The following is a 27,943-nucleotide window of genomic DNA, read 5'->3' on the forward strand; positions in this document are numbered from 1 at the left end:
GTTTTATATAGGAATTGAAAATAATGAACAGTTTGTTGGGTTTATATTGGCGCTTGAGGGAAATCGAAGTGATTCCGCCACGTCGATTATTTAACAGTATGTGTGGAGATTTGTGAGGTCTGATTCTCGGGCTCTTGACACAGAGCAGCAAAGCCGTGCTCCGAGTAGTTCTTTTTTCTTTAATAGGAGTTTCCATGGTGCATACTGTTTCCCTATGATATTGTGTTAATCACCAAAATTAGCGAGTGAACTACCAAAAATTACCAGAATGGATAAACACTTTGGAGAGTAAGAGTTTTAGGGGGAGGTAGAAGAGACAATATATCCATCAATTATTCAACACGGCCAACTACACAGGAAAATAAATGAATTACAGAAATAAACGGACAAAATAAGGAAAAAAAAGAAAAGGCCTCAATACAAGAATCTTCAGCTAATTCTTTTCCCAGTTCTCAAAGAGTCGGAAGCTAAGAGAAATCAACTAAACCAACAAGTAGGTTGTGCTGCTTTGGAATTCCATTCTTGAGTAGACGTTCAGATTAAAAGATTAGCGTAGGTCTAGGTAGATAGCAGTACGGACAGTGAAGATCTAAATGTAAAGATGCAGATATTTAAGCTGAGTCTTCTGAGAGATAGGTATGATAGATGAAAATGTAACACATAAATTAAGATAGGATGGATTAAATAGAGGAGTACCATGAGAATGCCACGCAACATGAAGATACATAACAAAGTGAAAGGCAAGTTCGATAGAACATTTGTGAGACCATTAAAGTTTATATAAGAGAAAATACTGACATCTTATACCCAACAACTTCCACAAGATGAATATCGTAGAAATTCAAATTTTAAAATGGACGCATACTCATAAAAAATAGGATACGATTATAAAGGACGACACTCAACAGAGGGTCCAAGTAGCATAGTGAGGATGAAATGAAAGAAGGTAATTTGAGATGATTTAGTAACGTTTTGTGAAGACCTTCATATGCGCTGGCCGTAGGTGCGATAAAATGAGGATTGAAGGTGATAAAATGGAGTGAGGTAGATTTAAAATCATATAGGTATAAATGGTCTAAAAGACCTACAATTTCATGGAAGTAATGCGAATTAAGCTAAGATCTCAAAGCAATGGAAACAAAGGAACGGTACAAACAATATCAACTATTGAGCTTACAGCTTAGCTGTTATTGTTACACTTACATTAGGTTTGGTGTCTATCAGGAGTCTTTCTATTAGGATTAGACTTGTATGTTCGTGCAGAGATAAGGATGAGGTTTAAAGAACTCTAATTCTAGAGTACCCTTAATCCGTCTTGAAAGACAATCTATTTTGGAGCAGAACGAATTGGACCTGAATAGAGGCAAATGGATCAAGAGTAGTCGACCCTAACCAATATGGGATTAAGGCGTACTGATTGATCGATTGGTTGAAGCTGGAGAGAAAGACTAAAATAGACCAGCATATGAAGTTTAGGAAAAAGAACATAATAGTTGGAAAGCAAGGAAGAAACAGATTAACTTTTGTGTGATAGATACAGGACGAGGCATGAGCTTGCTGAAATGTAGATGCACATGGAACATGAAACGAAAATTATAGTAAAATTTATAAATATAGGTGCAAAAGCTACACACACTTCAGAATAGAAATGCAAAATTGCTATTACCATTTAAAGTAGCAAGACATTACAGCACATGATAGTAGCCAATCTTAACCAAGTAAAAAGTTTACACATAAATTATCAGCAGATCTTTTTTGTTTCCAATATCAGCGATTATTAATAAGTAAAGAGAACAAAAAGTGATCAGCAATAAGCAACTAAAGACATTGTGTATTTCACCCAAATAAAAAGGATGGAGAAAAGAACAGAAAAGGAATATTACTGGAGATAATGAGGGACAGGCACAGAGAAGAAGGAAATAAGAGGATATATGACACTTAGTTCTGTTAATGTTGCAGACAACAATTGACTAACAAAGGAAGTTAAATAGTTCTGAGACAGATATATGTGAATGAGAGATAAGCGGACTGAAGAAAGGAGAGGAGTGGAGGACATACAGTGGAAAAACCAAAGGACAAAAAGTTTCTGTCTCTAGACATAACTATTGAGTCCGGAACCAAAATGTTAGTTTTTTTGGACTCAAAGCACCAAAATAGGTGAAAAAACTACTGGCGACCGTTTTATATTAATTGCTTGACCCACAATAATTGGTGGGTATAGCGCATAAATTAAATGCGCTATACCCTCCAATTATTGTACCCCTTGCACAGAATATTTGCTTACTTAAGAGCTTCATTCCTTCTTCAAAAATTCATTCCAAAAAATTCATTCTTGAGCATCCCTTGTATTTTTCATACTCATTCCGAAATATTTGTTTACTTAACTTTTTCTGCATTTTGCCATAATGTCTGAAGAGCGAAAAAATAGGGTTGCATTATATTGGGGGTGAGGTTGTCGTGGAGAATAACTCAGTATACTATAGTTGTTCCCCATAGTGTATTGTTAAGTTGCCACTCACATTGGAGTACGATAGATTGGTATCTTTGATATGTAAAAGAATGAGTATGAGTAAACGTTCGGTTAATATTAATGTAACCGGAAGATATCCATATTCGCTTACTTCGCAAGGGGTTGCTTGTTATGCTGAGTTTAACATCGAAGACGATGAAACTCTGAAAGATTTTTTGAGTACTCCGGATGAACACAGGGAACTTCTTGTGATGCTTGAAACGTACGTCAAATCTAAAGACGTCTGCAATATTGAGGTTCCGCAAAATAGGGATAACCCTCAATCATCTGGTGGTGTTTTTGGAGCAGTTTCATCCGAACAGGTTCCGTTTGAAAGAGTCTGGCTAGATCTAAACTTATCTCCACGGGCGAATGAGGAGCGAGGACATAATTTCTCCCCAAGTTTACATAATTCACACGCCGAGTAGTAAATTTCAATTTTCCTTGTTCCAGTATAATTTTTTTTTATGTATCATATTCGTACTAACACTCGTATCTTCCAAAGGGGGTACCGACCATATATGAATTTTACAAGTAATGAACCAACCAACAACTGGAATATGCCCAATTTTGGTGGTTTGGATCATGTTGGTCCATCCGCAAGTCATCAGCAACTCGATAATGTGCATCATGGGCTATCAACAGATTATGAATTGTAAGTTAAGAGATAAAGTTAATATATAATGTTGGGATGACTTTGAGAAACTCACTATTTTACTGGTTGTGCAGTGAAAACGAGCAACATGAAGGTCTTTGTCCTTACTCAGTTGCCCGAAGACGATGTATTTAATCAGGATCTGGCAGATGCACAGAGTCAGGAAGATGATAGTGATTATGACAACAATGTTGATGAGTTTGGAGATGATACACCCTTCCCCGATGAGGGTGACGATGATGAGAAAACGCGCTTTGCTGATGAGAATGAGAATAAGCAACCTGATTAGACGAGGGAGCATGATGCCACCAAAGAGCATACTCCATATATGCAGACTCCACCAACCGTTAGACCCAGAGGGTACGAGTCCCATGTGCTCTTTCATTCAAGGGAGATTCCCTACCTTGATCAGTTTCCCAGTATGCCGGATGTGGATGCCCTCACAAGGGATCTTAAGAGATAATGTCCTTACTCAACATTATCTTGAGTAAGGACAGGACCTTCATGTTGCTCGTTTTCATTGGTCATCCCAACATTATATATTAACTTTATCTCTTAACTTACAATTCATAATCTGTTGATAGCCCATGATGCACATTATCAAGTTGTTGTTGACTCACGGATGGACCAGCATGATCCAAACCACCAAAATTGAGCATATTCTAGTTGTTGGTTGGTTCATAACTTGTAAAATTCATATATGGCTGGCACCTCCTTTGAAAGATATGAGTGTTAGTACGAATATGATACATTAAAAAAATCATACTAGAACAAGGAAAATTGAAATTTACCACTCGGCGTGTGAATTATGTAAACTTGGGGAGAAATTATATCCTCGCTCTTCATTCACCCATGGAGATAGGTTTAGATCTGGCCAGACTCTTTCAAACAAAATCTGTTCGAATAAAACTGCCCCAAAAATACCACCAAATGATTGAGGGTTATCCCTATTTTGCGAAACCTCAATATTGCGGACGTCTTCAGACTTGACGTACATTTCAAGCATTTTTATCACAAAAAGTTCCAGGTGTTCATCCGGAGTCCTCAAAAAATCTTTCATAGTTTCATCGTCTTCGATGTTAAACTCAGCATCACAAGCAACCCCTTGCGGAGTAAGCGAATATGGATATCTTCCGGTTACATTAATATTAACCGAACATTTACTCACGCTCATTCTTTTACATATCAAAGATATCAATCTATCGTACTCCAATATGAGTGAAAACTTAACAATACACTGTGGAGAACAACTATAATGTACTAAGTTATTTTCCACGACAACCTCAACACCTCCCCCAATATAATGCAATCCTAATTTTTCGCTCTTCAGACATTATGGCAAAATGCAGAAAAAGTTAAGTAAACAAATATTTTGGAATAAGTAAGAAAAATACAAGGGATGCTGAAGAGTGAATTTTTTAGAAGGAATTTTTGAAGAAGGAATGAAGCTCCTTAAATAAGTAAATATTCTGTGCGAGGGGTACAATAATTGGAAGGTATAGCGCGTTTAATAAATGCGCTATATATATAGCCCATTTAATTCATGCGCTATACCTTAACGGACAAACGTGTCGTTAAGGTATAGCGCATGAATTTCATACGCTATATATAAAAAGGTCACCAATAGTTTTTTTCACCTATTTTGGTGCTTTGAGTCCAAAAAACTAACATTTTGGTTCCGGACTCTTACCTATACATCCACGCATTCTGGAGATGAGTCAACCTATACCTTCAAGTTATGCCAATGCCCAGATTAGCATTTTCTCAGCTAAGCCATGCTTCTACTGTTGCTTTCCACTCTCATTTGGTGTCTCTCTTCTATAATCTAAAGAACGAAAAGCACACGGCGGAGAACAAGCTAATTGATTGCTCTTTCTACTTGGCCTTTCTTCGTGGTACGAGCACGGGGCATTTTTGAGCATGTTGCAATCAGTCAACACTGGCATAATAAGGATGGAGGCTAACTATTGACTCCATCCTCACCTTGTGGGGAGAGTCCATGTAGACAAAGCTTGTCGCTATAGGAATGGGTGGGTCCATCAGCAATTAAAATGAGGATAATGAGCGCTCTGTCCCTAAGTGGGTGCAAGTGTCTATATCATATCTAATTATTTCTTATTTAACCTTGAAAAAGGAAAAAACAAGAAAGTCACTTAAGTTACTAAGCAATTTTTAATTTACAAGAATACATCTTTCCTGAGTTGCCGAAATGTTCATCAAGATAATGTGAACCGATTGAGAAAAATGCATGAGTTGACTATTCACTCCTTTTTTTATGCTATCATAAGCCACTACTATGGTGTGCTCTAGCGATATACCCGATTGTTGGTAAGGAGGGTGAGTACCACCTTTGGCCTTTCTGAAGTGTGGTCAAAATGGCTTTCAGCTCTTGATGAAGCCTCTTATTGATGAAACTAATCTTCTCACTGACTTCTAGAAATCCAACAAGAGTTAAATTGATGAACTAAACTTCAACTAGATGAACAAGATATCAAGGGTTTAAGACCACAAATCAAAGGAATGCACATAGCTCTCCTTGAAGAACAACATATAGAGTAAAGAATAAAAGGCAGAGCCATTGCAGCTTTGTTCTTCACTTTGTAGCATGTGTGAGTAAATTGGTCGATAAATACAATCACAATTAGGAAGAGGCACTTCTTCAGCCCCAGAAGAACAAGGTCGCTTGCAGGCTGACAGCAAGAAAAAGGTGCTCTATCAGATTAACTCTCGGTCAACCCGCAACCACAGGTTTCCCAACCAACCGTCAATTGCAGGTACATCAGAAACCATAAGATATCCCATCCATTCTTTCATGAGAACCGCCCACAACATTTTCTCTATAGAAGCAAGAATATATTTATCACATCTTATTGGAGGATGGTGCTTCTATTGAATATCAATTGACTATAACTTAAGCTCATCTTTTACAATCTTAATCTATATTTACATGAATGATTGTTAGCTAAGACTAAACATATACAGCTTGCTTCCAGGAAAGCCATGATCCAAATATAAAAACATTGGTAGGCAGTTCGTGCATATATGGATTACGAGCATACAGGACAAGGAGAAGAAAGTTGTTACTGGCTTATATACTCTCCAGCAGCTAAGTTTTCTGCATATGCCGACAAACAGAGGAAACTTTATCCACCTTACAGACATGTCATTGGATTTGCCAATAGCCGATCATAATAGAGAACAGAACAAGTAGTGTCCATGAAGAAGATTACGGCTCTCGTGACTAAAAATACCAATTTGATAGTGTATTTTCCATTGTTATCGATACTCCTATCCCTAATTCCTCTCTATCCATATTTCTTCTCCTGCAGGTCTAATATTTTTTTCTTGCTTATAAAACTGCTTAATTTAGCTCACATTTAACTCACCTAGATGCAAAGATTAGAAAACGACTTTTTTCAAGTCCCAAAACTAGAAAAGAAATGAAAATGAGCGTTGATACCGCGTCACTGTCAGTCCAACCTAGAACTGTTGGCAAAGGTGATAACTGGTGAAAGTTAGGTAAAGCCAGTTCAAGCATAGATGTTCACAGTGCAGATTTACCAAACCAATACTACGATCTAGTTCCTTGATCTACTCATTTCATAGAAAAAAGCATATTCATCAAATTTTATTTGAGTTTTTGTCCCTCACTAAACCTGCAAACCAAGTTTGAACACATGTAATATTGTCAACCAAGTGCCAATGTATGACACTTGAGGCATGAAAGTAATTAGTGAGGGAACTGCTATGATGCAGGGATCAATATGAACTCCAGTAAACTAATTATAATAACTGAACTCGCTAATACATTCATCTCAGTAGTTATACATAAACTCACACAGAGATGGTGCTCTTCATTTATCTAAAAACCAGCTTCTGAACTGAACAGTAAGGACAAGTAACCATGGTTTTACACTGAAGAGGCTGAAAGTTAATGTTGAGCTCAATCAAAATAAAATAAAATAAGGAAGAGTATCAACTTACAGCTTCTTCCATGAATACCGAAGAAGGCGCACCCTTCCATTTAGGATCAGTGTCCGGGAAAATCTGCCCGATATCAGGAAGCCCCAAAGCTCCCAAAATTGCATCAACAACACAATGAAGCAAAACATCACCTAAGAAAAAAAAATCAAAAACAAAAGTAATCCCCAGCACCACAGAAACGAGTCTTCATGCACTTCCATATGAATATGTTGTGAACTAAGTACTCCCTCTATCCCAAAAAGAATGAAGGAGTTCGAGGGTCAACACATCTAACTTTTAAAGTTAACTTCAACTTTTCTTAATCTTCTCCAAACAAAATCCACATTTTTAACAACTAAATGGCAGCCTTGTGCACAAAAGCATCCCGCGTTTACGCAAGGTTTGGGAAAGGGCCGCACCCAACGGGGGTGATGTAGAGAGTCTACCCTAATGCAAGCAATAGTGGCTGCTTCCCCGGCTTGAATCCGTGACCTATAGGTCACACGGAGATAACTTTATCGTTGCTTCAAGGCTCCCCTTCACATTTTTAACAACTAGATGCTATAAATCATATTTTGTTCAATTATAATATTTTAAAAATTGTAGTAAAGAGAAAACCTCTTTGACACAAACATTAAGAGTGCCAAACAACTTGGGACATCAATGATTTTCTAATCTTCTCGAAACAAAATTCATTCAAAAAGTAAGTAAAAAATATAACTTTAGATGAAGTACTTTCCTTTTAGTTGTTCCAAAATAAATGACACAGTTCTAAATTTGGAAATAATTCAACTTTAAACTCTTCATTTTACTCATTTTACCTTTGATGAGAAGCTTTTATAATAACACAAATGTCATGGCCCCACAAAGCTTTTAACTCTTAAGCTTTTAAGACCCCAAGTTTCAAAAAAAAAATTCTTTTTTTCTTAAATTGCGTGCCGAGTCAAATTACATTAAGGATAATTTTTTATAACAAATTGAATAAAAAGTTGTTTAACGTAAATAACAACTTCTGTCAAATATCAACACGATTCCTTAATCTTCACGAGATAAAATTCTCATTTTTTGGAAACTGCACAGTAAGTAGTATTACAAATCACAACTTTTATAATTAAAAATGTTTTTAGCTTTTTTTTAAAAATAGAAATAGTACCAAACTTAAAAACTCAGTATTACTACCATTTCCTGTAGTTCATTTTTCTATTTAAATGTTTTGAAAATTAGTGAGAGAAAACAAAATTAACTCCAATTAGTAATTGCGCCAAAGAAATTGGAATAAAAGGAGAACTATGAGTTAAGTGAAAAGTACCATCCGAGTGAGCTTCACAGCCTCTATCATGAGGAATATTAATCCCACCAATAATCAATGGATACCCCGGTTCCAATCTATGAAGGTCAAATCCATGACCAACTCTAAAAGGAAGTGACTTTGCTGGAGTAGTAGCAGAGTTAGATGTTTGTGTTTCAGCTTCAATTGCATTTGTTGCAGCTGCAGAAGAAGAAACCACCAAATTCCTCGAGGGTTTGTGGGTAAACGAACGTATTAGAGGATTTGAAGAGGGAAAAGAAAAAGGTATTTGTTTAGAGATCGGTTTAGATGGGAATGGAGTTGAAATGAATAGTGAGGACGCCATAGCCATAGGATTGATTAATTCGGAGCTCAGTGTAGTTTTTCTGGTTTGTAGTAATATAAAGGCAAGGCTCAAGAAGAAGAAGAAGAAGAAGCACCTTTAAATTGTGTTAAATTGAAGGGAGTCAGTCCACAATCCACAGGTACGTTAGAAACCACGGGTGTTCGGTAGCTTTGGATCCTTTTTGGAGGACACGTGGCGTTCTTCAATTTGGCTTTTTTTCCTTCTTTTTTTTTCTAAATGAAATACTTATATTAAACTAACCTAAGAGTTATAGTTATTACAAACGAGGACTGTTCGAGCGGACAAGTCTCCGGAACAGTCGTTATTGAAAGCGAGTAACACAAAGAAAGGGGCGATAAGTAGTGTAAGGGTTGTCATGGTTGGAGATGGCAGTGGGGCTGGGGTGGGACGGTTGCTGGGCGGGCTTAAGTTTAACCTATAAAACTTCAACCCGCCCTGTCCCGAGCCGCATAGCAATTTTTTTGTTTTCAACCCGTCCCTCCCCGCCGCTGCTCCACGTGAACCCACCCCACCTAACGAAAAACTTCTGTGTAATATGACCATTATTTTGTCAAATGGAGTTCATCTCACATAAGCATAAGCATCTTTGCAAAGTGTAGACTTTGTTGGCAATATTCTTTGGGACCCAAAAATATTGCATTGTGTGTTGGACATCATTTGCACAAGTTGTATCTCTTCTTTTACACCTAATACGTCAAGACTTTTTTGCCTATAAAAGAAAAGGTCATTACTTCATTTTAGACATACCAACAAAACTTGAGTCTTCATTTCTTGTTTCTTTCTTTCTTGCTTTATTAAGAGTGTTTTGTATGAGAGTTAAGTGTTGGGAAGCACTTGTGTGAACCCTTTCTTTGGAGTGATCTTGTGAGGTTATTCTCTTAGGGTATTTGGGATTAATTAGAGTGTTTACTCTAATTTTGTACTCTCTTTTATACTCTTATTCTTATAGTAAATTGCTCCTATCCGCTTGTGGACGTAGGTCACTTTGACCGAACCACGTTAAATTTGTGTCTTCTTTATCTACTTTAATTGTCGTTGTTATCAACTTCCATTGTCTTTGTTATTGTCATTATACCGTTGTTTGGCTATATTCTGCACTACCCGGGTTCCCGATCCTAACAAATTGGTATCAGAGCTGGATCTAACCGGGTTAGTTTTAATAGCCAAAATGGCTCTAACAAAGACCTATGTTGAGAAATTTGACCGAAGAGCAAATTTCGGAATGTGACAATTAAAGATGGAAACTATCCTAATTCAGGATGGCTTAGACTTAGCGTTGCAAGGAAAGGAGAAGAAGCCGGATAAAATTACGGATGAGGAGTTTGCCATCATAGACAAAAAGGCAAAAGCATGTATCATTTTAAATCTCCCAAATGAGGTTTTACGTGAAGTTTCTGTAGAAACCACAGCTACAGGCATGTGGAAAAAATTTAAAACCTTATATATGAAGAGGACGGTAGAAAATAGACTTTACCTGAAGCAGAAACTTTATACAATTCGTATGGGTGAAGGTACCTCTATTCTCTCTCATCTTGACACTTTTGATTCCATTTTTATGGATTTGAGTAATATAGATGCTGAAATTAAAGATGAGGATCAAGCCGTGTTACTGCTTTGTTCTCTACCCCATCTTTCAAGTATATAAGAGATACTATGCTTTATGCAAATGATAATATCTCTTATAAGGATATTAAAACTATGCTTTCAAGTATATAACAGATAGATAGTGATATTACTGGGGAAGCTAGTGGAACTCAAGAGGAAGTTGGCTTGTTTATTAGGGGCAACTCTGACTCCATATCCAGATACAATAATTTACGGTGTCGCTATTGTCATAAGAAAGGTCACATTATCTCCGAATGCTATAAGCTGAAAAATAAAGAAAAGCATAAGGAAAGAAAAAAATGAGCACAAAAATACTGACACCGCCGAAGTTAGTGTAGCAACTGATGAGATTGAGGGAACTATATTTTTAGCAACTGAAACTAGTTTCAGATTAGACAATGAGTGGATTTTAGATTCCGGTTGTTCATATCATATGTGTCCTAGAAGGGACTTGTTTTCTACGTATGATTCAGTTGCATGTGGAGTTGTCCAATTGGGTAACAATGTTACTTGTAACGTTATTGGCAAAGGTACAATTTAGGTCAGAATGCATGATGATGTGGTGAGAACTCTCACCGATGTTAGATATGTTCCTGAGTTGAAAAAAAATCTCATATCTTTGGGCACTTTAGAATCCCTTGGGTACAAATTCACTGATGAATGTGGAGTTCTGAAATTTTTTCAAGGTGCTCGTGTGATCATGAAAGCACACAGATCTGATTCGTTGTATACTTTATTGGGCTCCACTGTTATAGGCCCTACTACTGTTTTCGGTATCAGACAACTTGTCTAATTTTGATGGCATTAAATTTTGACATATGCCCATTGGGGCTTTTACGGAGAAGGTGGAGCAAATTTACTATATCATCCAAAATTAGGCCAAGGTGGAGATTTGTAATATGGCCATTATTTTGTCAAATGGAGTACATCTCACATAAGCATAAGCATCTTTGCAAAGTGTAAACTTTGTTGGCAATATTCTTTGGGACCCAAAAATATTGCATTGTGTGTTGGACATCATTTGCACAAGTTGTATCTCTTCTTTTACACGTAAGAGGTCAAGACTTTTTTGCCTATAAAAGGGAAGGCCATTAGTTTATTTTAAACACACCAACAAGACTTGAGTCTTCATTTCTTGTTTCTTCCTTTCTCCCTTTATTAAGAGTGTTTTGTACGAGAGTTAAGTGTTGGGAAGCACTTGTGTGAACCCTTTCTTTGGAGTGATCTTGTGAGGTTATTCTCTTAGGGTATTTGGGATTAATTAGAGTGTTTACTCTAATTTTGTACTCTCTTTTATACTCTTATTCTTATAGTAAATTGCTCCTATCCGCTTGTGGACGTAGGTCACTTTGACCGAACCACGTTAAATTTGTGTCTTCTTTATCTACTTTAATTGTCGTTGTTATCAACTTCCATTGTCTTTGTTATTGTCATTATACCGTTGTTTGACTATATTTCGCACTACCCGGATTCTCGATCCTAATATTCTGTTTTCTTCTATACGCTCTTTGTGAGCAAGTTCGTTTGAAACTTTTTGTTCTCTGTAACTTTAATTTAATGAAGTTTGTTTATTTAAGTCAGTTAGCAAATCTTCTCACTTGTTAAGTGCTCGTTGAAATTTTCTTTTAGCTCTGCTAATTATATATTATTATTATTTAGTCTTAAATAAATTCATACTTCCAGGTTGGCTACTAGATTAACTTTGTTTCTTGTCATTGTTATTTTATTTAACATGAGCAGATTTATTTCAAAAAGACAAAAAGGGAAAAAACATGAATGAGAAAAGAAAAAAGAAAAGAGGAAAGGAAGAATCAGATTTTTCCAGTTAATAATAACCACAACCTTAAAATATTAAACATACAAAATCTCTTTTTAGGAAAAACTATAAGAAGAAATGCTCCAACAGTATGTACATTGAGTGAAAAGTTTGCTTGAAACTTACAAACCCGCCTCACATGAACCCGCAACCGCTTTTAGTTTTTAAAAGAATGTTCAAACCCGTTCCGCCCGCACCCGTATTCATCTGCACCCGCCCCGCACCCGCATGATCCCAAACCCGTACTGTCCCGTACCCGCACCGCCCAATTGTCATCCCTAGCCACGGTTGCCTGCCATCATAGGGGGTGAGGTTCAATCCATGCTTAGCCAAGACATCAGCGGTAGTATTTGCTTCGCGGTAGATATGCCTAAGTTCCACTTGACCCAGCTCCAACATCAATGACCTGCAATCAGAAAGAATGTGTAAGTGGAGTTCATTTTCATATTCGATCATGGTGCATAGTATCTGCGAATCAGTTTCTATTTGAAGGGGAGACAATTTTAATTCCTTAGCTAATTGTAAACCAAGCAAAAGTGTTGTTAGTTCAGATTCAATTGCACTGGAGCAATTAGGTTGGTCTTAAATTCGCAAATCTATTGACTGTTATAATTACGAAAAATTCTCGCGGCACCAGCTTTTAGGGTAGCTGGATCAAAGGCACCATCCGTGTTAAGTTTGAAAAAGTGTTCAGGTGGAGGATGTCATTTGATATAAAGAGTGCGTGTGTCAGTTGTAGGATGATGAGCCATTGAGAGAAAGTAAAATTCTATAAAATGGTACATAATATTATTAACATACACCTGATTGTGAAGGTTATTAAAAAGATTATGATTATGTGTTATCCAAATATGCCAAAGAATGAAGGGGACTATTAACATTGGAGAACCTGAATGTCTTGGTAGCTAAAAGGGTTTTGAGCTTGACGACATTGATCGTGAAGCCAATCATTAAAGTTAGGACCAGTAGTGTTAACATCGAAGAAAGTCCACAATGGCTTGACGTTGTCGCAGTCCCAAAACAAGTGTTTTATGGTTTTCGGAGCACAAAGACATGATTGACAGGTGGGGCGAAGAAGAATATGTAAAGAGTAAAGGTAAGCAGCGGTAGGAAATCGGCTTTGCAGCACTAACCATAGAAATATTTTAAGTTTATTGGGTATATGTAGTTTCCAAATCCAGGAGAGTGGGGCAACATTCATCTCAGCAGATTGAAGTTCCTAGAGATATAGTTGGTATGCCGATTTCGTAGAAACAATGCTGCTTTGATTAGAGAACCAGCAGAACGTATTAGGGTATGATGATGAGTAAGGGTTGAAGTACGTACTATGGATGAGTGTAGAGATAGTAGGAGGGAGGATAAAAGAAAGATTTTGAAATTGCCACTGATTATTCTGTAAAATGTGGGATAGTGTTAAGGTAGATTCAAATAGTTGTAAGGGACTCTAGATAAGACTCCTAAGTGTGAAATTGTTGGGAAGCCAAATATCATGCCAAAAGTTAATATCCGAACCCGATCCAATACGCCACTTAGTTCCCTTGGTAGTAAATGCGTAATCCTTGAAGAAACTTTTCCAAATAAAGGAAGCATTGGCCCGAGGAGGAGTGTCAGGTGTGGTAGGTCAAGCTAGACGGTATTTCGAAGAAAGAACTTTAACCCAAGGGCATGGGGTTGTGGTGGAATCGTCATGCTAAACCCGCAACTAGCGCCAAATTCTTGCCTTTTGTTTTTTTTGAATGTCTAGACCTCCCTTTTGACGTGGTAAGATTACATTGTCCCACTTGACTAAGTGAATTTTCTTTTTGTCAAGTGTAGAACCCCAAAGAAAATTCTTTTGAATTTTGTCAATACTTTTTATAGTTTGGTCGGTAAAATATTATCTTGCATGGCATTTGTAGGAATGGAAGCAAGGACGAATTTGATCAAAGTGGTTCGGCCAACAAGATTGAGAAACTTAGTTTTCCAGCCCTGAAGACGATTATTCATGCGGTCTAAGATATATTGATAGGACAAGAGTAGGTTGCTCCAGTGGTGAGCACCCTCCACTTCCAACCAAGAGATTGTGAGTTCGAGTCACCCCAAGAGCAAGGTGGTGAGTTCTTGGAGAGAATGAGCCGAGGATTTATCGGAAACAACCTCTCTACCCCAGGATAAGGGTAAGGTCTGCGTACACACTACTCTCCCCAGACCCCACTAGTGAAATTATACTGGGTTATTATTGTTATTGTTATTTAAGATATATTGATAGTCTTGGCTTTTAGGTTGAAAGTTTGTGATTGGAAGTCCTAAGTTTTGACCTACCATAGAAGAGATACGCATATTGAGAATAGTGGAGACAACTAATTGTGTAGATTGAGGGTTATTCAAAGAGAATATATTTAGCATGGTTGATCTTCTGGCCCGCAAGAGAACCAAATTGTCGAAGCACACTATTAATAGTAGTACCATTTTTGGTATTCGCTTTCGCGAATAAGATAAAATCATCAGCAAAGAGTAGATGAGATAAGGCAGGGCCGTTACTGAATAGTTTGATGGTGTCCCAAGTGTTATTAGCCGTAGATAGCTTGATAATCCTAATAAGGGTTTTCATACATATAATGAAGAGGTAGGGAGATAAAGGGTCTCCGTGACGAATACCTCTAGACGAAAGAAGAAGGTTTTCCATTGATGAGGATGGAAATAGAGGAGGAGGAGACACATTTCATTATTAGGGAGATCAAGGGCAAAGGAAGATTTAGACTAGAGAGAGAGTAATGAATAAAAAGACTATTATGGATAAAAGTACGGTAACATATGGTCCCCTTTAAATTTTTATCAATCCATATACTTTTTTCTTTGTTAGGGCAAAAACATTTCAAAGGTATTCTGAATTCGGAATTTAAAATCAATAAATTGTATTATATATATATATATATATATATATATATATATATATATATGCACTGAACGATGGTAAAATACTTACTAAAGCCAGAGTAGCTATTGCTCGGACTCTCCAAAATTGTTGTCGTCCCCGTATCAAATCCTTAAAAAATGCACTATTTGTAGAGGATCTGATACGCATCCTACACCATATTTTAAGAGACCGAGTAACATAGAATTATAGTGTAAATTTTTTTAACGTCATTATAAAATACAAGCACAAAACAACCAACTTTGTAGCCCGGTGCACTAAGCTCTCGCTATGCATGGGGTCAAGGGAAGTATCAAACCACAAGGGCCTATTGTATAATTGTTATATTTCCATTTCAATACTAATGCACAAAAATCTAAGTGCATAGTCATGGATTCAAGAAAAACAACAACACTACTATATATAAAATTGGATGATCCAATTTCACATTTCGAATAATGTACACCTCCGTTACTCTATAACAATTGGCAAAACAAGCCATTTATGAGTTCCCACCAATAACAACAACAACAACAACATCTACATCTATATGTATCATTGTTCCAATATATATAGACACTTGCAGAACCTTTTTTTTTTCAAGAAGCATCTTAGCTGGAGCTCTTATGATGCTTAGATCCATGATCTGGTATCAGATTTTCTGGAGCCGCTCTCTTGAGTCTCGACTGCAATACCAAATGCAATCAGAAGCAATGCAAATTCATTACAACATTCATTAGAAATGGTTGGCTGAAAGCTGAGAAAAGAATGAATACTAACCTTCTCTTCAGCACGCTGCTCCAAGTGCCGAACAAGTATATCTTTGGTGTCTGAGCAAATAACTGAAAATTCAAGACGCGGAATAATAAGAATTCTTCAGTGAGAAAAGGCTTGAATAGTTGCACATTGATGAATTTAACCAGTCGTCCATTCAAGTGTTCGACTTTTTGCATGAAAAGGTACTCTTTCAGATGATTAGAACACAAAAGTTTTATGCCCCGAAGTTCAATATCTAGTATGCATTTTCTTCTCCCATAAATTGAGAATTAACGGAAGAAGAGAAAGTGATTTAATATTAAAACTTGTCAACCAAACTACCAATAAGCACATTATGCAAAACATTATGTTTATAGGGCATCGGAGAAAGTTTTTTACAGATGTGAAGTCCATTACTCCTATTATTTTACTCCTAAGAGACTTTTGACATGCACGTTTAATTTAAGAGGTATCTTTGAAGCTAAACTCCTTCCAAGGAGAGAATTTTATAAAGGACTTCGTCGTCGAGCTACTTTAACTAGAATCTACCATCTATTGATTTGAAACAGAACCCATTTTAAACGGACACTAATAATTTAGAACAGACTTTGATGATCTACTTGAAGTACAATTACCCATTTATTAAGTGTTTTTTGCATGCCGTAAAGACATAAGAACTCAGAAAAATGGCATTAAGTGAGAGAAAATTTAAGGTAGAAAGAAAACCCTATTTGGCAACTAGATTCCAAAATACCCAATGTACAAAGATCGGTTTCCATAATTACTCGTAAAGCATTAAACTCACTTGGTCGTTCAACTTAACTGGTCTTCACTCTTCAGCGTCGTAACTAAAAATGCATTGCCAAAGGGCATCTTAATAAATCCATGCACCGTGGCATTCCACTCATAAGACGTTCTTTCTAAACGGTACCTCAGTGTCATCACTTTTTTACCAGAAAAATAACTCATCAGCCTCACTAGATACCAGGGTGATAAACGTAGACTACATCTATGTAAAATGGAGTTTCAAGTTTCAGCCTATAATAAGAAGCACCATTTTTTCTCAACTTTCTTGAAAAATACCTTATCAAGACATATCTTAAGACCCCATGAACCAGATCTATAATATTTTCCAACATTTTGTACTAAGAAGACTGCCATAATTCAAATATCATTTAGTCAGACTAAGCAGGAGGCATGACCTATACACTTAGATATAACAAGTAGTCAAGTCAATCCATTCATTAGTCACTGGAGTAGGGGGATTAGGTTTTCTAGTCATTCAAAATAATACCAATCCAGAAAAATAACAACATAATAACAGATAAAAACAACTAAACATCAACCCCAGGCTAGGTGTCGGCCATGTAGAAAGTGGATATACTAAATAAAGGATAATTTTTTTCTTGTCTTACCTTGATTTGGCGAAGGAAGAGTCCGATCATGAGTAGGACAATAGGTTACTGGTGTCATTTTCTGGAGCCAAAGAGAAACATAACATCAGTAAGGGGAAAAGAAATCAATACTCTGTCTATCAGAAAAACAAAAGAAAAAGTAGCAGATGCTTAAAAATTAAGGAAACTAAGATGACTTTCGCAACAAAAATTCATGCATGGAACACTGACGCAAATGTAAAATTAACTCTTATAGGAGACACGTGAGCTCTTGCAGTCATGCCATTCTGAAAAATGAACTTCCAAAAAAGAGAGTCCATCAAGCTGACTCTCAGATAAAAACATTAATGTTAATCATCCAACCACATAACCGCCTGAAGAGCACCTTCTGCATATCATAAGATTACCATGCAATAGTGAACGTATACAGTTTCCCGCAATAGGTGACCTAATATATTGCTTCAATGCAGCTCATTAAAGGAAAGTATCATAATCAACTTTACTCCAAGAATTAGGGAAGGAATTCAATATCGAATAGTATTTTCATATTCATTTTCTCAATTTTGCAATCACACAACCATTGGAGAGAAAATGAAGGTCAACCAAGGAAGTGAATCAGATACAGAACGCCACAATAATCACAGTACTGTTTTATCAGCTGATGATAATATCTTGAATCTGGTAATTTGCAGCTCTTCTATATCTATTTAGATAAGCAATTGAGATTAGAATCCTGAAAAGTCATTAAAAGGTATATCACAGAACCTAATTATTCAGTTGTAGAGAACACGTTGAGTTATGATTAATGTAATGGAAGCACAGTGAATGATGACATAAGATGCAAAGCATGGCACCAACTCCTAAAACTGTCATGGAAGGAAGAAAATTAGCTTCCTAGCAGTTCATATACACATTTAAGGGTATTAACTTCTAGTAAAACTTAGTATATTGAAGTGTAAGTAAATAGAACTGCGCATATATGAGGAAATATTAGGTTGAAGTGTGAGCGGAGTAACGCGCCCACCTGGTCCATATAAAATGAGGTTGAATGGGAAATGGAGAGAAAATGAAATTTTGAGTAAAATTTTAAGTTTTCCCTCTTAACAATGAGACATTGTCCCATATTGGAAGTGGAAGACATTTTTGGTGGGTATATATATAATTGCTCTTCTTGTAGCTCTTAAAGAGTTAAGAAGAAAGCAAGCCTCGCGCCGTCGTCGTCGCTCGCTCGGCTCGGCTTCGGCTTCGGCTTCGGCTTCGGATTCGGTCAAGTGCTTGCTCCACCATGAAGTTAATGCTTGCTCCAACAAGAAGGGTGGACGTTTTGGTCTTGCACTCCCTCTTGGCTGCTATAAATATGAGCAGCAAGTGTTGAAGAAATAGCTCAGAACTCAATTGACAATTCGCTCAACAAATTGGCTATACATTGCACTCCTTCCTCTCAGAACTTCCATACGTTTTTCTGAGTATATACTCCTTCATTCTGCATTGTTTTTAACTTCAAACAAAGCAACTGTAAGTGTGATTTGCTACCGAACTTTGTGTTCGCTGAAACACTGGGGTTTGAAGTACCGCTACACCAGTGTGTAATTCGTTCTATCCTGGGAGGAAATAATCCATTACCTTGGGTACTAGGATGGGATTAAATTCCTTAAGGAAACACTGTGAATTCAGTGGGCTCGAATTTATAACTGTTTCATTACGTTAATTTATATTTTGCAGAATTAGAATTATTATTTACAAATACAGCTATATTGACGGGAAACAACAATCTTAAGGAATTTAATATTTATTTCTGTATTTGTAGTATTCTAATTATTCTGCAAACTAAAACCTTTGTGGTTTGTGTACTCCCGTTTTGGAGAGTTAAGCCTTCGTGGCGTTTTGTTGGATATTAAAATCTACGTGATTTTTACTCCAGTTTGAAAACGTGTATTAAACGTTTGTTTGTGTCATTCTTTTACATAAAAGATGATGACTGAAAACGAGAACCAAGCTGTTCCGATGGCAACTGCCAACGCAACGACAAGCCGAACACCGGCGTTGGCACCGGCAGAAAAACCCGGAAAATTTTCCGGGATTGATTTCAAGCGCTGGCAGCAGAAGATGTTCTTCTACTTGACTACGTTATGTCTACAGAAGTTCATCAAGGAAGATGTTCCTGATCTGCCGGATAAAACTCCAGATAATGAACGCTTTCTCGTGATTGAAGCGTGGAAGCATTCTGATTTTTTATGTAAGAATTATATTCTTAGCGGACTGGATGATAATCTGTATAATGTATACAGTAGCATGGAGACATCCAAAGAATTGTGGAATGCGCTTGAAAAGAAATATAAGACTGAAGATGCCGGGATGAAGAAATTCGTTGCCGCAAAATTTCTGGACTACAAAATGATAGATAGCAAGTCTGTTATTACTCAAGTCCAGGAATTGCAAGTGATTATTCATGATCTACTTGCTGAAGGTCTTGTAATCAACGAAGCATTCCAAGTAGCAGCAATGATTGAGAAGTTGCCTCCATTGTGGAAGGACTTCAAAAATTATTTGAAACACAAACGAAAGGAAATGTCCCTTGAAGATCTCATTGTTCGGTTGAGAATCGAAGAGGACAATAAAGCTGCTGAAAGGAGAGGCCGTGGAAATTCAACAATAATGGGAGCAAATATTGTTGAAGCTAACAAGAAGAGGAAGAAGGCTTCTGGTCCGAAGTACAACCCAAGCAAGAAGCGGTTCAGTGGAAACTGCTACAACTGTGGGAAAACTGGACACAAGTCTACGGAGTGTCGTGCTCCGAAGAAAGACAAGAAAAGGGGTCAAGCAAACATGGTAGTAAACCATGATGATGTTGATAACTTGTGTGCCATGCTCTCTGAATGTAACTTGGTGGGAAATCCTAAAATGTGGTGGTTTGATTCAGGAGCCACTCGCCATGTTTGTGCAGTTAGAGAGGCTTTTGCTACCTATGCTCTTGCTGAACCCGGAGAGACAGTTTATATGGGAAATGCTTCAACAGCAAAAGTTGAAGGATATGGGAAGGTATTTCTAAAAATGACTTCTGGCAAGGTCATGACTTTGAACAATGTCCTTCATGTTCCCGAAATGAGAAAGAATTTAGTCTCTACTGGACTTCTTGTTACGCACGGTTTTAAGTGCGTTTTTGTATCCAACAAGGTTGTAATTAGTAAGAATGGAATATTTGTGGGAAAAGGTTACCTCACCGAGGGCCTTTTCAACCTAAATGTAATGGTTGTTGAAAATAATAATAATATTTCAGCTTCTTCTTACTTACTTGAGTCAAATGATTTATGGCATGTACGTTTGGGTCATGTCAATTATAAAACCTTGCGGAAAATGATTAACTTGGAAGTACTGCCCAAGTTTGAATGCGAAAAATTAAGATGTCAAATATGTGTGGAATCTAAGTATGTTAAACATCCTTATAAGTCAGTTGAAAGGAATTCAAATCCTTTAGACTTAATTCACACAGATATTTGTGACATGAAGTCAATACCATCTCGCGGTGGAAAGAAGTATTTCATAACTTTTATTGACGATGGTACTCGATATTGCTATGTTTACTTACTGAATAGTAAAGATGAAGCAATAGACGCATTCAGGCAATACAAAAATGAAGTTGAAACGCAACTTAACAAGAAAGTAAAAATGATAAGAAGTGATAGGGGTGGTGAATATGAATCTCCTTTTGAAGAAATATGTTTAGAATATGGAATTATTCATCAAACAACAGCCCCTTACACGCCCCAATCTAATGGGATTGCGGAAAGAAAGAATCGCACATTAAAGGAGATGATGAATGCGTTGTTGATAAGTTCTGGTTTGCCACAGAACTTGTGGGGGGAAGCCATTCTTACGGCTAATCGAATATTAAATCGAGTGCCCCATAGCAAAATACAATCCATTCCATATGAACAATGGAAAGGAAGGAAGCCCAACTTGAATTATTTTAAAGTGTGGGGGTGTTTGGCAAAAGTGCAAGTTCCTAAACCCAAAAGGGTAAAGATAGGACCGAAAACCGTTGATTGTGTTTTCATAGGATATGCGACAAATAGTAAAGCATATCGATTTCTGGTTCATAAATCAGAAAATCCCGACATTCATAATAATACGGTTATAGAATTAGATAATGCTGAGTTCTTTGAAAATATATATCCGTATAAAAAGGAATGTGAGTCGTTTGGTGAAGGATCTAAACGATCTCGGGAAGAAACAAAAGAAAGTACATATAATCAGGAGGATCCAAGACGCAGTAAACGTCAAAGGACGTCTACTTCATTTGGACCAGATTTTGTGACTTTCTTATTGGAGAATGAGCCTCAAACATTTAAAGAAGCTATGACTTCTTCGGAATCATTGTTTTGGAAAGAGGCTGTCAATAGTGAAATAGAATCCATATTGAATAACCATACATGGGAATTGGTTGATCTTCCTCCTGGAAATAAACCTTTGGGTTCTAAATGGATTTTTAAGAGAAAAATCAAAGATGATGGCACTATTGATAAATTCAAGGCAAGGCTCGTAGTCAAAGGGTATAGACAACGAGAAGGTCTAGACTACTTTGATACGTACTCTCCAGTTACAAGAATTACGTCCATACGGATGTTAATAGCATTAGCTGCAGTGTATGGTCTTGAAATTCATCAAATGGATGTTAAGACGGCCTTCTTAAATGGAGAGTTGGAGGAAGAAATTTACATGGAACAACCTGAAGGGTTTGTGGTTCCAGGTAAAGAAAAGAAGGTATGTAGACTTGTTAAGTCTCTTTACGGACTAAAACAAGCACCCAAACAATGGCATGCGAAATTTGACCAAACAATGTTGTCAAATGGTTTTAAGATAAATGAATGTGATAAATGTGTGTACATTAAAAATGTTCCAAATCACATAGTTATTGTTTGCCTATATGTGGACGATATGCTGATAATGAGTAATGACGTTGCCAACATAAATGCTACTAAGCGTATGCTCAATAGCAAGTTTGATATGAAAGACTTGGGAGTTGCTGATTTAATTCTGGGAATTAAGATGCATAAGACTCCTCAAGGTCTGGCATTGTCACAATCTCATTATATTAAGACAGTACTTGAAAAATTCAAGCACTTGGGCTTTAAAGTTGCAAAGACTCCAATTGACGTGAATCTTGCATTAGCAAAGAACAAAGGCCAAAGCATATCACAATTGGATTATGCTCGTGTATTGGGATGCTTAATGTATATCATGAATTGTACACGACCAGATATAGCTTGTGCTATAAGTAAACTGAGTCGATATACGAGCAATCCAGGCCAATCTCATTGGATGGCAATGAAACGAGTTTTGGGATATTTAGAACATACCCAGAACTTTGAATTGCACTACAGTAATTTCCCTGCGGTGATTGAGGGATACTGTGATGCAAATTGGATCACCGGTTCAACTGATTCTAAGTCCACAAGTGGATATGTATTCACTATTGGTGGAGGAGCGGTATCTTGGAAGTCGTCCAAACAAACATGTATTGCCCGCTCTACAATGGAGGCTGAATTCATAGCCTTAGATAAAGCCGGTGAAGAAGCTGAATGGCTCCGGAATTTCTTGGAAGACATTCCATTTTGGCCCAAACCGTTGGCACCAATATGCATACATTGTGATAGTCAAGCGGCAATTGGAAGGGCTGGGAGCGTTATGTATAACGGTAAATCTCGTCATATACGACGAAGACATAAAACCGTTAGGCAATTACTCTCTAGAGGAATTATCATGATTGACTATGTAAAGTCAAGTGATAATGTGTCGGATCCACTTACAAAAGGCCTAACTAGAGAGGTAGTTGAGAAATCATCAAGGGGAATGGGGCTATGGCCGAGAACAAGTCATTGTGGCGGTAACTCTACCTAGAAGACTGGAGATCCCAAGATCTAGGTTCAAGGAGATCAAACAAAGTCATTAATGACGGTTCAACATTGTCAAATAAAATTTTAGTCCATTCTCGTGATGAGACAATGTTCAGTATCAAGGATAAAGCATTAAGGCTTTTTAATGATTTCTAAATTTGATACGGGGTATATCAAATAGTGTATCTACAGGATGACACGTTTAGGAATCACCTATGTAAGTGTGAAGTGTTAGCCGCTTCAAGGAGAACTTTGTAAGGCCAGTTCTCTACGCACTTATGAAACCAGGCGGTGTTCATGGCTGAAACGAACACAACAATGAGAACCAAAGACGGTTAAGGGTTGATTGTGTGACTTATGGTTGTCTAGGTATACACCAAAGATCGACGGTTCAAAGATATCAAATCTACCGATTGACCGAGTATATCCGACATAAGTTTACTACGGAAAGTTCAAAGGGAAACCTACTTATCCAGATGCGATTAATCCTTGTTTGTAAATCACACAGTTTTTTTCATGCATACTTCCGTGATATAGCCATTCCCCATTCATGTGGGGGATTGTTGAGGTTTTATTTTTTAAGATGTAATATTCTTAAAATGAGGGTGAATGGGAAATGGAGGGAAAATGAAATTTTGAGTAAAATTTTAAGTTTCCCCCTCTTAACAATGAGACATTGTCCCATATTGGAAGTGGAAGACATTTTTGGTGGGTATATATATAATTGCTCTTCTTGTAGCTCTTAAAGAGTTAAGAAGAAAGCAAGCCTCGCGCCGTCGTCGTCGTCGCTCGCTCGGCTCGGCTTCGGCTACGGCTTCGGATTCGGATTCGGATTCGGATTCGGATTCGGATTCGGATTCGGATTTGGATTTGGATTTGGATTTGGATTTGGTCAAATGATCGATTGATTGATTAATTTTTTGGACCAAATTTATTTGTTAATAGTAAATATTAACGTAAGATTATCCGTATTTGTAACGGATATTTTCCAATCCGTGTATTTGATCATTGGCAGCCGGATAATGGTCTTCCCACCATGAAGTGCTTGCTCCACCATGAAGTGCTTGCTCCACCATGAAGTTAATGCTTGCTCCAACAAGAAGGGTGGACGTTTTGGTCTTGCACTCCCTCTTGGCTGCTATAAATATGAGCAGCAAGTGTTGAAGAAATAGCTCAGAACTCAATTGACAATTCGCTCAACAAATTGGCTATACATTGCACTCCTTCCTCTCAGAACTTCCATACGTTTTTCTGAGTATATACTCCTTCATTCTGCATTGTTTTTAACTTCAAACAAAGCAACTGTAAGTGTGATTTGCTACCGAACTTTGTGTTCGCTGAAACACTGGGGTTTGAAGTACCGCTACACCAGTGTGTAATTCGTTCTATCCTGGGAGGAAATAATCCATTACCTTGGGTACTAGGAGGGGATTAAATTCCTTAAGGAAACACTGTGAATTCAGTGGGCTCGAATTTATAACTGTTTCATTACGTTAATTTATATTTTGCAGAATTAGAATTATTATTTACAAATACAGCAATATTGACGGGGAACAACAAGTACATCTATAGGTGCTTGGTTGGTTATCTAATATTGGTAATGAATTAGCTTGGGAAAGACGGCGAAGATGAGTCTCGACATTTTCCATGTGGTCCTCTAGTTGAAACCGTCTGGCCAAGATTTCAAAAACTCAATTTTGGTAAAATTTGTGTATTACAGGGGCTAGATGGAACAGAAGTACAGAAAACCAAGATAGAGACTATTTCCTGCGTGAACAAAAAACCAGACTGTGCAGGAGAAAGAAACTATGTTCAGAGTACTAGTCCGAGGAACAAAAGGCAAAATAGAGAAAGAGATAAATTTATATCTAGATAAATATAAACTTATGTTGCGCTAGCAGCATCATAGGGCGAAACAAGAGTAATATGAATGAATAGTTGGCTGCTACAGCCTTGGATTATTTTAAGGAGATAAAAGGAAATATAGGAAACGAGTACAAGAAAAAAGGTAGCATGAATAAAGAGAAAGCAACAAGGAGGGAAAAAAGGAGAAAGGAGGAAGAACATAGAATCAGCACATAACTACAGTAGATACATCTCTGGTGTTTGAATCTTCAAATCTGATTTGAGGCTTAGGAAATAAGGGGACCTTTAATTTGGAGAAACCTCTTATTCTTAGCCCCCCCCCCCCCCCCAAAAAAAAAAAAAGAAAAACCACGCTAAACGTCACCATAATAGATAGTCATAGCAAGATAATTATAAAGTTTCTAAAACAGGCCTTGTATAACATGAACATCCAAAGAAACTTGTTACAAGATTATGCAATTCTACATAGGTTACATCACACAGGAAAAATGCTGATGAGGCTTCAATTTATTCTTCATTTTTTTTTTCTTATCAGAGTACAATCTTTTTTTTTCAAAAGAAAAGAAAGAGAGGAGAAATACAGTCTTCCCTTACTAACTCGCCTTTGGAACAAGTTTTTATATATTCTTAAGGCAAATCCTTTGAACATTCTAGTTTTCATCTATAATGTCTTTAAACATTTATCGTTTGAGTTTGAAGGAACAAGTGAAATAGCACTACACACTAATTATCATGCCATATTATTCCAAATTTATACATGGTTTACTATTCAACTGTCAATTGAGGTATGAAGCTTTCATTTGTTGTTGACATATTGAGGAGCCTTAACTTACTACTTAGAAAAAATGCCAATTCTAAAAGCTTAAAACATTTCAAGTTTGAACTGTAATAAAATGCTATTGCCCAAGAGCCTAAAACATTTAAACTTTGAACTGTAGGACATGATCATAGATTTCTACAAGCATCAGCGCTAGTCAAACAAACAGATCTCTTAAATATCCAAACAACTATTACGAGAACCAGGATGAGAAACAATGCAAAGGTACAAAAAGAAGATAGAAATAGGAAGGTTCCAAAATGGTTCAGGTCTCGCCAGATTACTCTGCTATCGATTTAGTTGTTAGATCCTCATCATTGTATAAGATAATAGTTACCTTCCTCTGATTAAGTACTGAACCTATTCCAGTCATGAATCATATGGCTCTCTTATTATCCCAACAGCATTTCCATTCTCGCAGATACTTTTATTAGCAGGGCTAAATTTTTTGAATTTATTCTAGTTTCCTAATTTAAAATATTTATATTTACGTGATGCAAAAGCCAACAGTATTGAATGTCATGCCAAAGAATGAGTCTAGTAAAACTTATGCTAAAGAAAGCAAAAAGAAAAGCTCCGGTGAGGCTAAAAAAGGCAGATTAATTTTCAAAATGTTCACTTACCCCAAAAAAATAAAACTGTTCTTTTTTGAGAAAATTAATTTTTATGGGGCAAAGGCACTTCAATAACTTCCCACATTTGCTTATTGATACTTCAAAAAGGTATATTCCACACTTCTAGTGGTATTATAAAGGGCCGCCGGTGCATTAAGCTCCCGCTATACGTGGTTCCGGGGAAGGGCCGAACCACAAGAGTGTAGGCACTTAACTTCTAATGGTATTATATTTATGCCAAACAATCATCTTTAAATAGGCATGAACCTTCCCAGCCTTCATTCAACAGATAGTTTCACAGTCGAACATGGGCCAATGTAAATAAGATTAGAAACTTTTCACCCATGCATATAAACCAACAATGACAGAACTGAAGTTTCAAAGCTGAGCTGCATTCAATTTTCAACTTTTACAATAAAATTGTAGTTGCACATGCCACATGGCAAATAATGGGTCCACGTGTGTAAAACAAAAAGGAGAGGTTTATGCAAAGCTGAATGTACCATACTTAGAACCTGACATCTGTTAACAACAAACAGCACCCAGCTCCATTCTTGTTTTGAAGTGATATGAAAAATGTATATGCACCAAATATTTGTTTAACCAGTAAATTTATTAGAAAAAATGCACCCAAAAAAAAAATGATACATCCTCATTTATCACTTACGGTTCAAAGATCATTCCTCTTACACATCATCAAGAAAACCCTAGAGTTCATATGAAAACGAAACGTCTGAAAAGCCATTTTCAAACAAAAACAAGAAATCACACCAGGCTCTTCAACGCAGAGTCGTTTTTAAGCCAGATGAGTACTTTACAAAGAGACCCTTTATGTAAAATGGTAAGGAATCAAATAAAAGCACATAATTTCATTACATAACCTCAACAAACAAAGCAAATAAACAGCAAAAGGAGTTTTTTGTGTGTGTGTGTACAGAGCAAACAGAACAAAGAGTGCATGGAAAAAACATCAACTAAAAACTGGAAAAGGCAAAAAAAGCAAAAAGGAGTAGATTGATGGAAAGGGTTGTCAGTAAAACCAAGATTGAACTTTTCTTTACACAAAAAAAGAGCAAAAAGTAAAGAACAAAAAATGGTGCTTACAGATGGAGTGGAGGAACTAGAAGGTCGGAGCTGACTAAAATTTTTGGGGTCAAAAGAAGGCCAGCCGTCACCGAACATTGACCCCATTGGAATAAGTAAGGCGAAGAAGATGGAATTATTATGGAGAGAACAATGCCGGCATGCCAATGTTACAGACACCGACCGGTATTGTAAATTGAAGTTGCAAGGAATATATATAGTGGTTTTGGGCACAGTGCTGTTGAAAAGAAAAAAAACTCGGCATTTATGTTGTAAATTTGTATGCACCTCGATTTCTACTATGAAAGCTAAATTTTCCAAATGTAAATTGGATTTTAAATTAATTTTTATATGAATTTAATTAATTTTTAACATAAATATAAGGGTTAGATTAAAGTTATTAAATTCAGCCGAATATGTAGT

The 27,943-nt window shown here is 36.9% G+C and overlaps 2 protein-coding genes across 3 annotated transcripts in view; both read right to left on the reverse strand.

Annotated features, from left to right (window-relative positions):
* Nucleotides 1-27,943, reverse strand: part of LOC104087336 (2-C-methyl-D-erythritol 2,4-cyclodiphosphate synthase, chloroplastic) — an 82,253-nt gene that overhangs the window by 1,914 nt on the left and 52,396 nt on the right. The window contains exons 2-3 of one of the 2 annotated variants that reach the window (XM_070182847.1): nt 8,437-8,786; nt 7,149-7,279 (exon numbers count right to left, since the gene is read on the reverse strand). In XM_070182847.1, the coding sequence (XP_070038948.1) occupies nt 7,149-7,279; nt 8,437-8,767 (462 nt within the window). In that variant the 5' untranslated portion in view covers nt 8,768-8,786. Of the gene's footprint in view, nt 1-7,148; nt 7,280-8,436; nt 8,903-27,943 lie in introns of those variants that run through there. The other variant, XM_009591760.4, reaches the window with a different exon arrangement.
* LOC117274425 (DET1- and DDB1-associated protein 1-like) lies at nt 15,492-27,771 on the reverse strand. The gene is made up of 4 exons (XM_033653706.2): nt 27,542-27,771; nt 17,268-17,328; nt 15,877-15,938; nt 15,492-15,782 (listed from the first exon to the last, which is right to left on the reverse strand). Exons 1-4 carry the CDS (start codon nt 27,626-27,628, stop codon nt 15,708-15,710), a joined length of 285 nt encoding a protein of 94 aa, XP_033509597.1. The 5' UTR covers nt 27,629-27,771; the 3' UTR covers nt 15,492-15,707.

The sequence above is a fragment of the Nicotiana tomentosiformis genome, chromosome 8 (genome assembly GCF_000390325.3).
Source record: "Nicotiana tomentosiformis chromosome 8, ASM39032v3, whole genome shotgun sequence".
Lineage (NCBI taxonomy): Eukaryota > Viridiplantae > Streptophyta > Magnoliopsida > Solanales > Solanaceae > Nicotiana > Nicotiana tomentosiformis.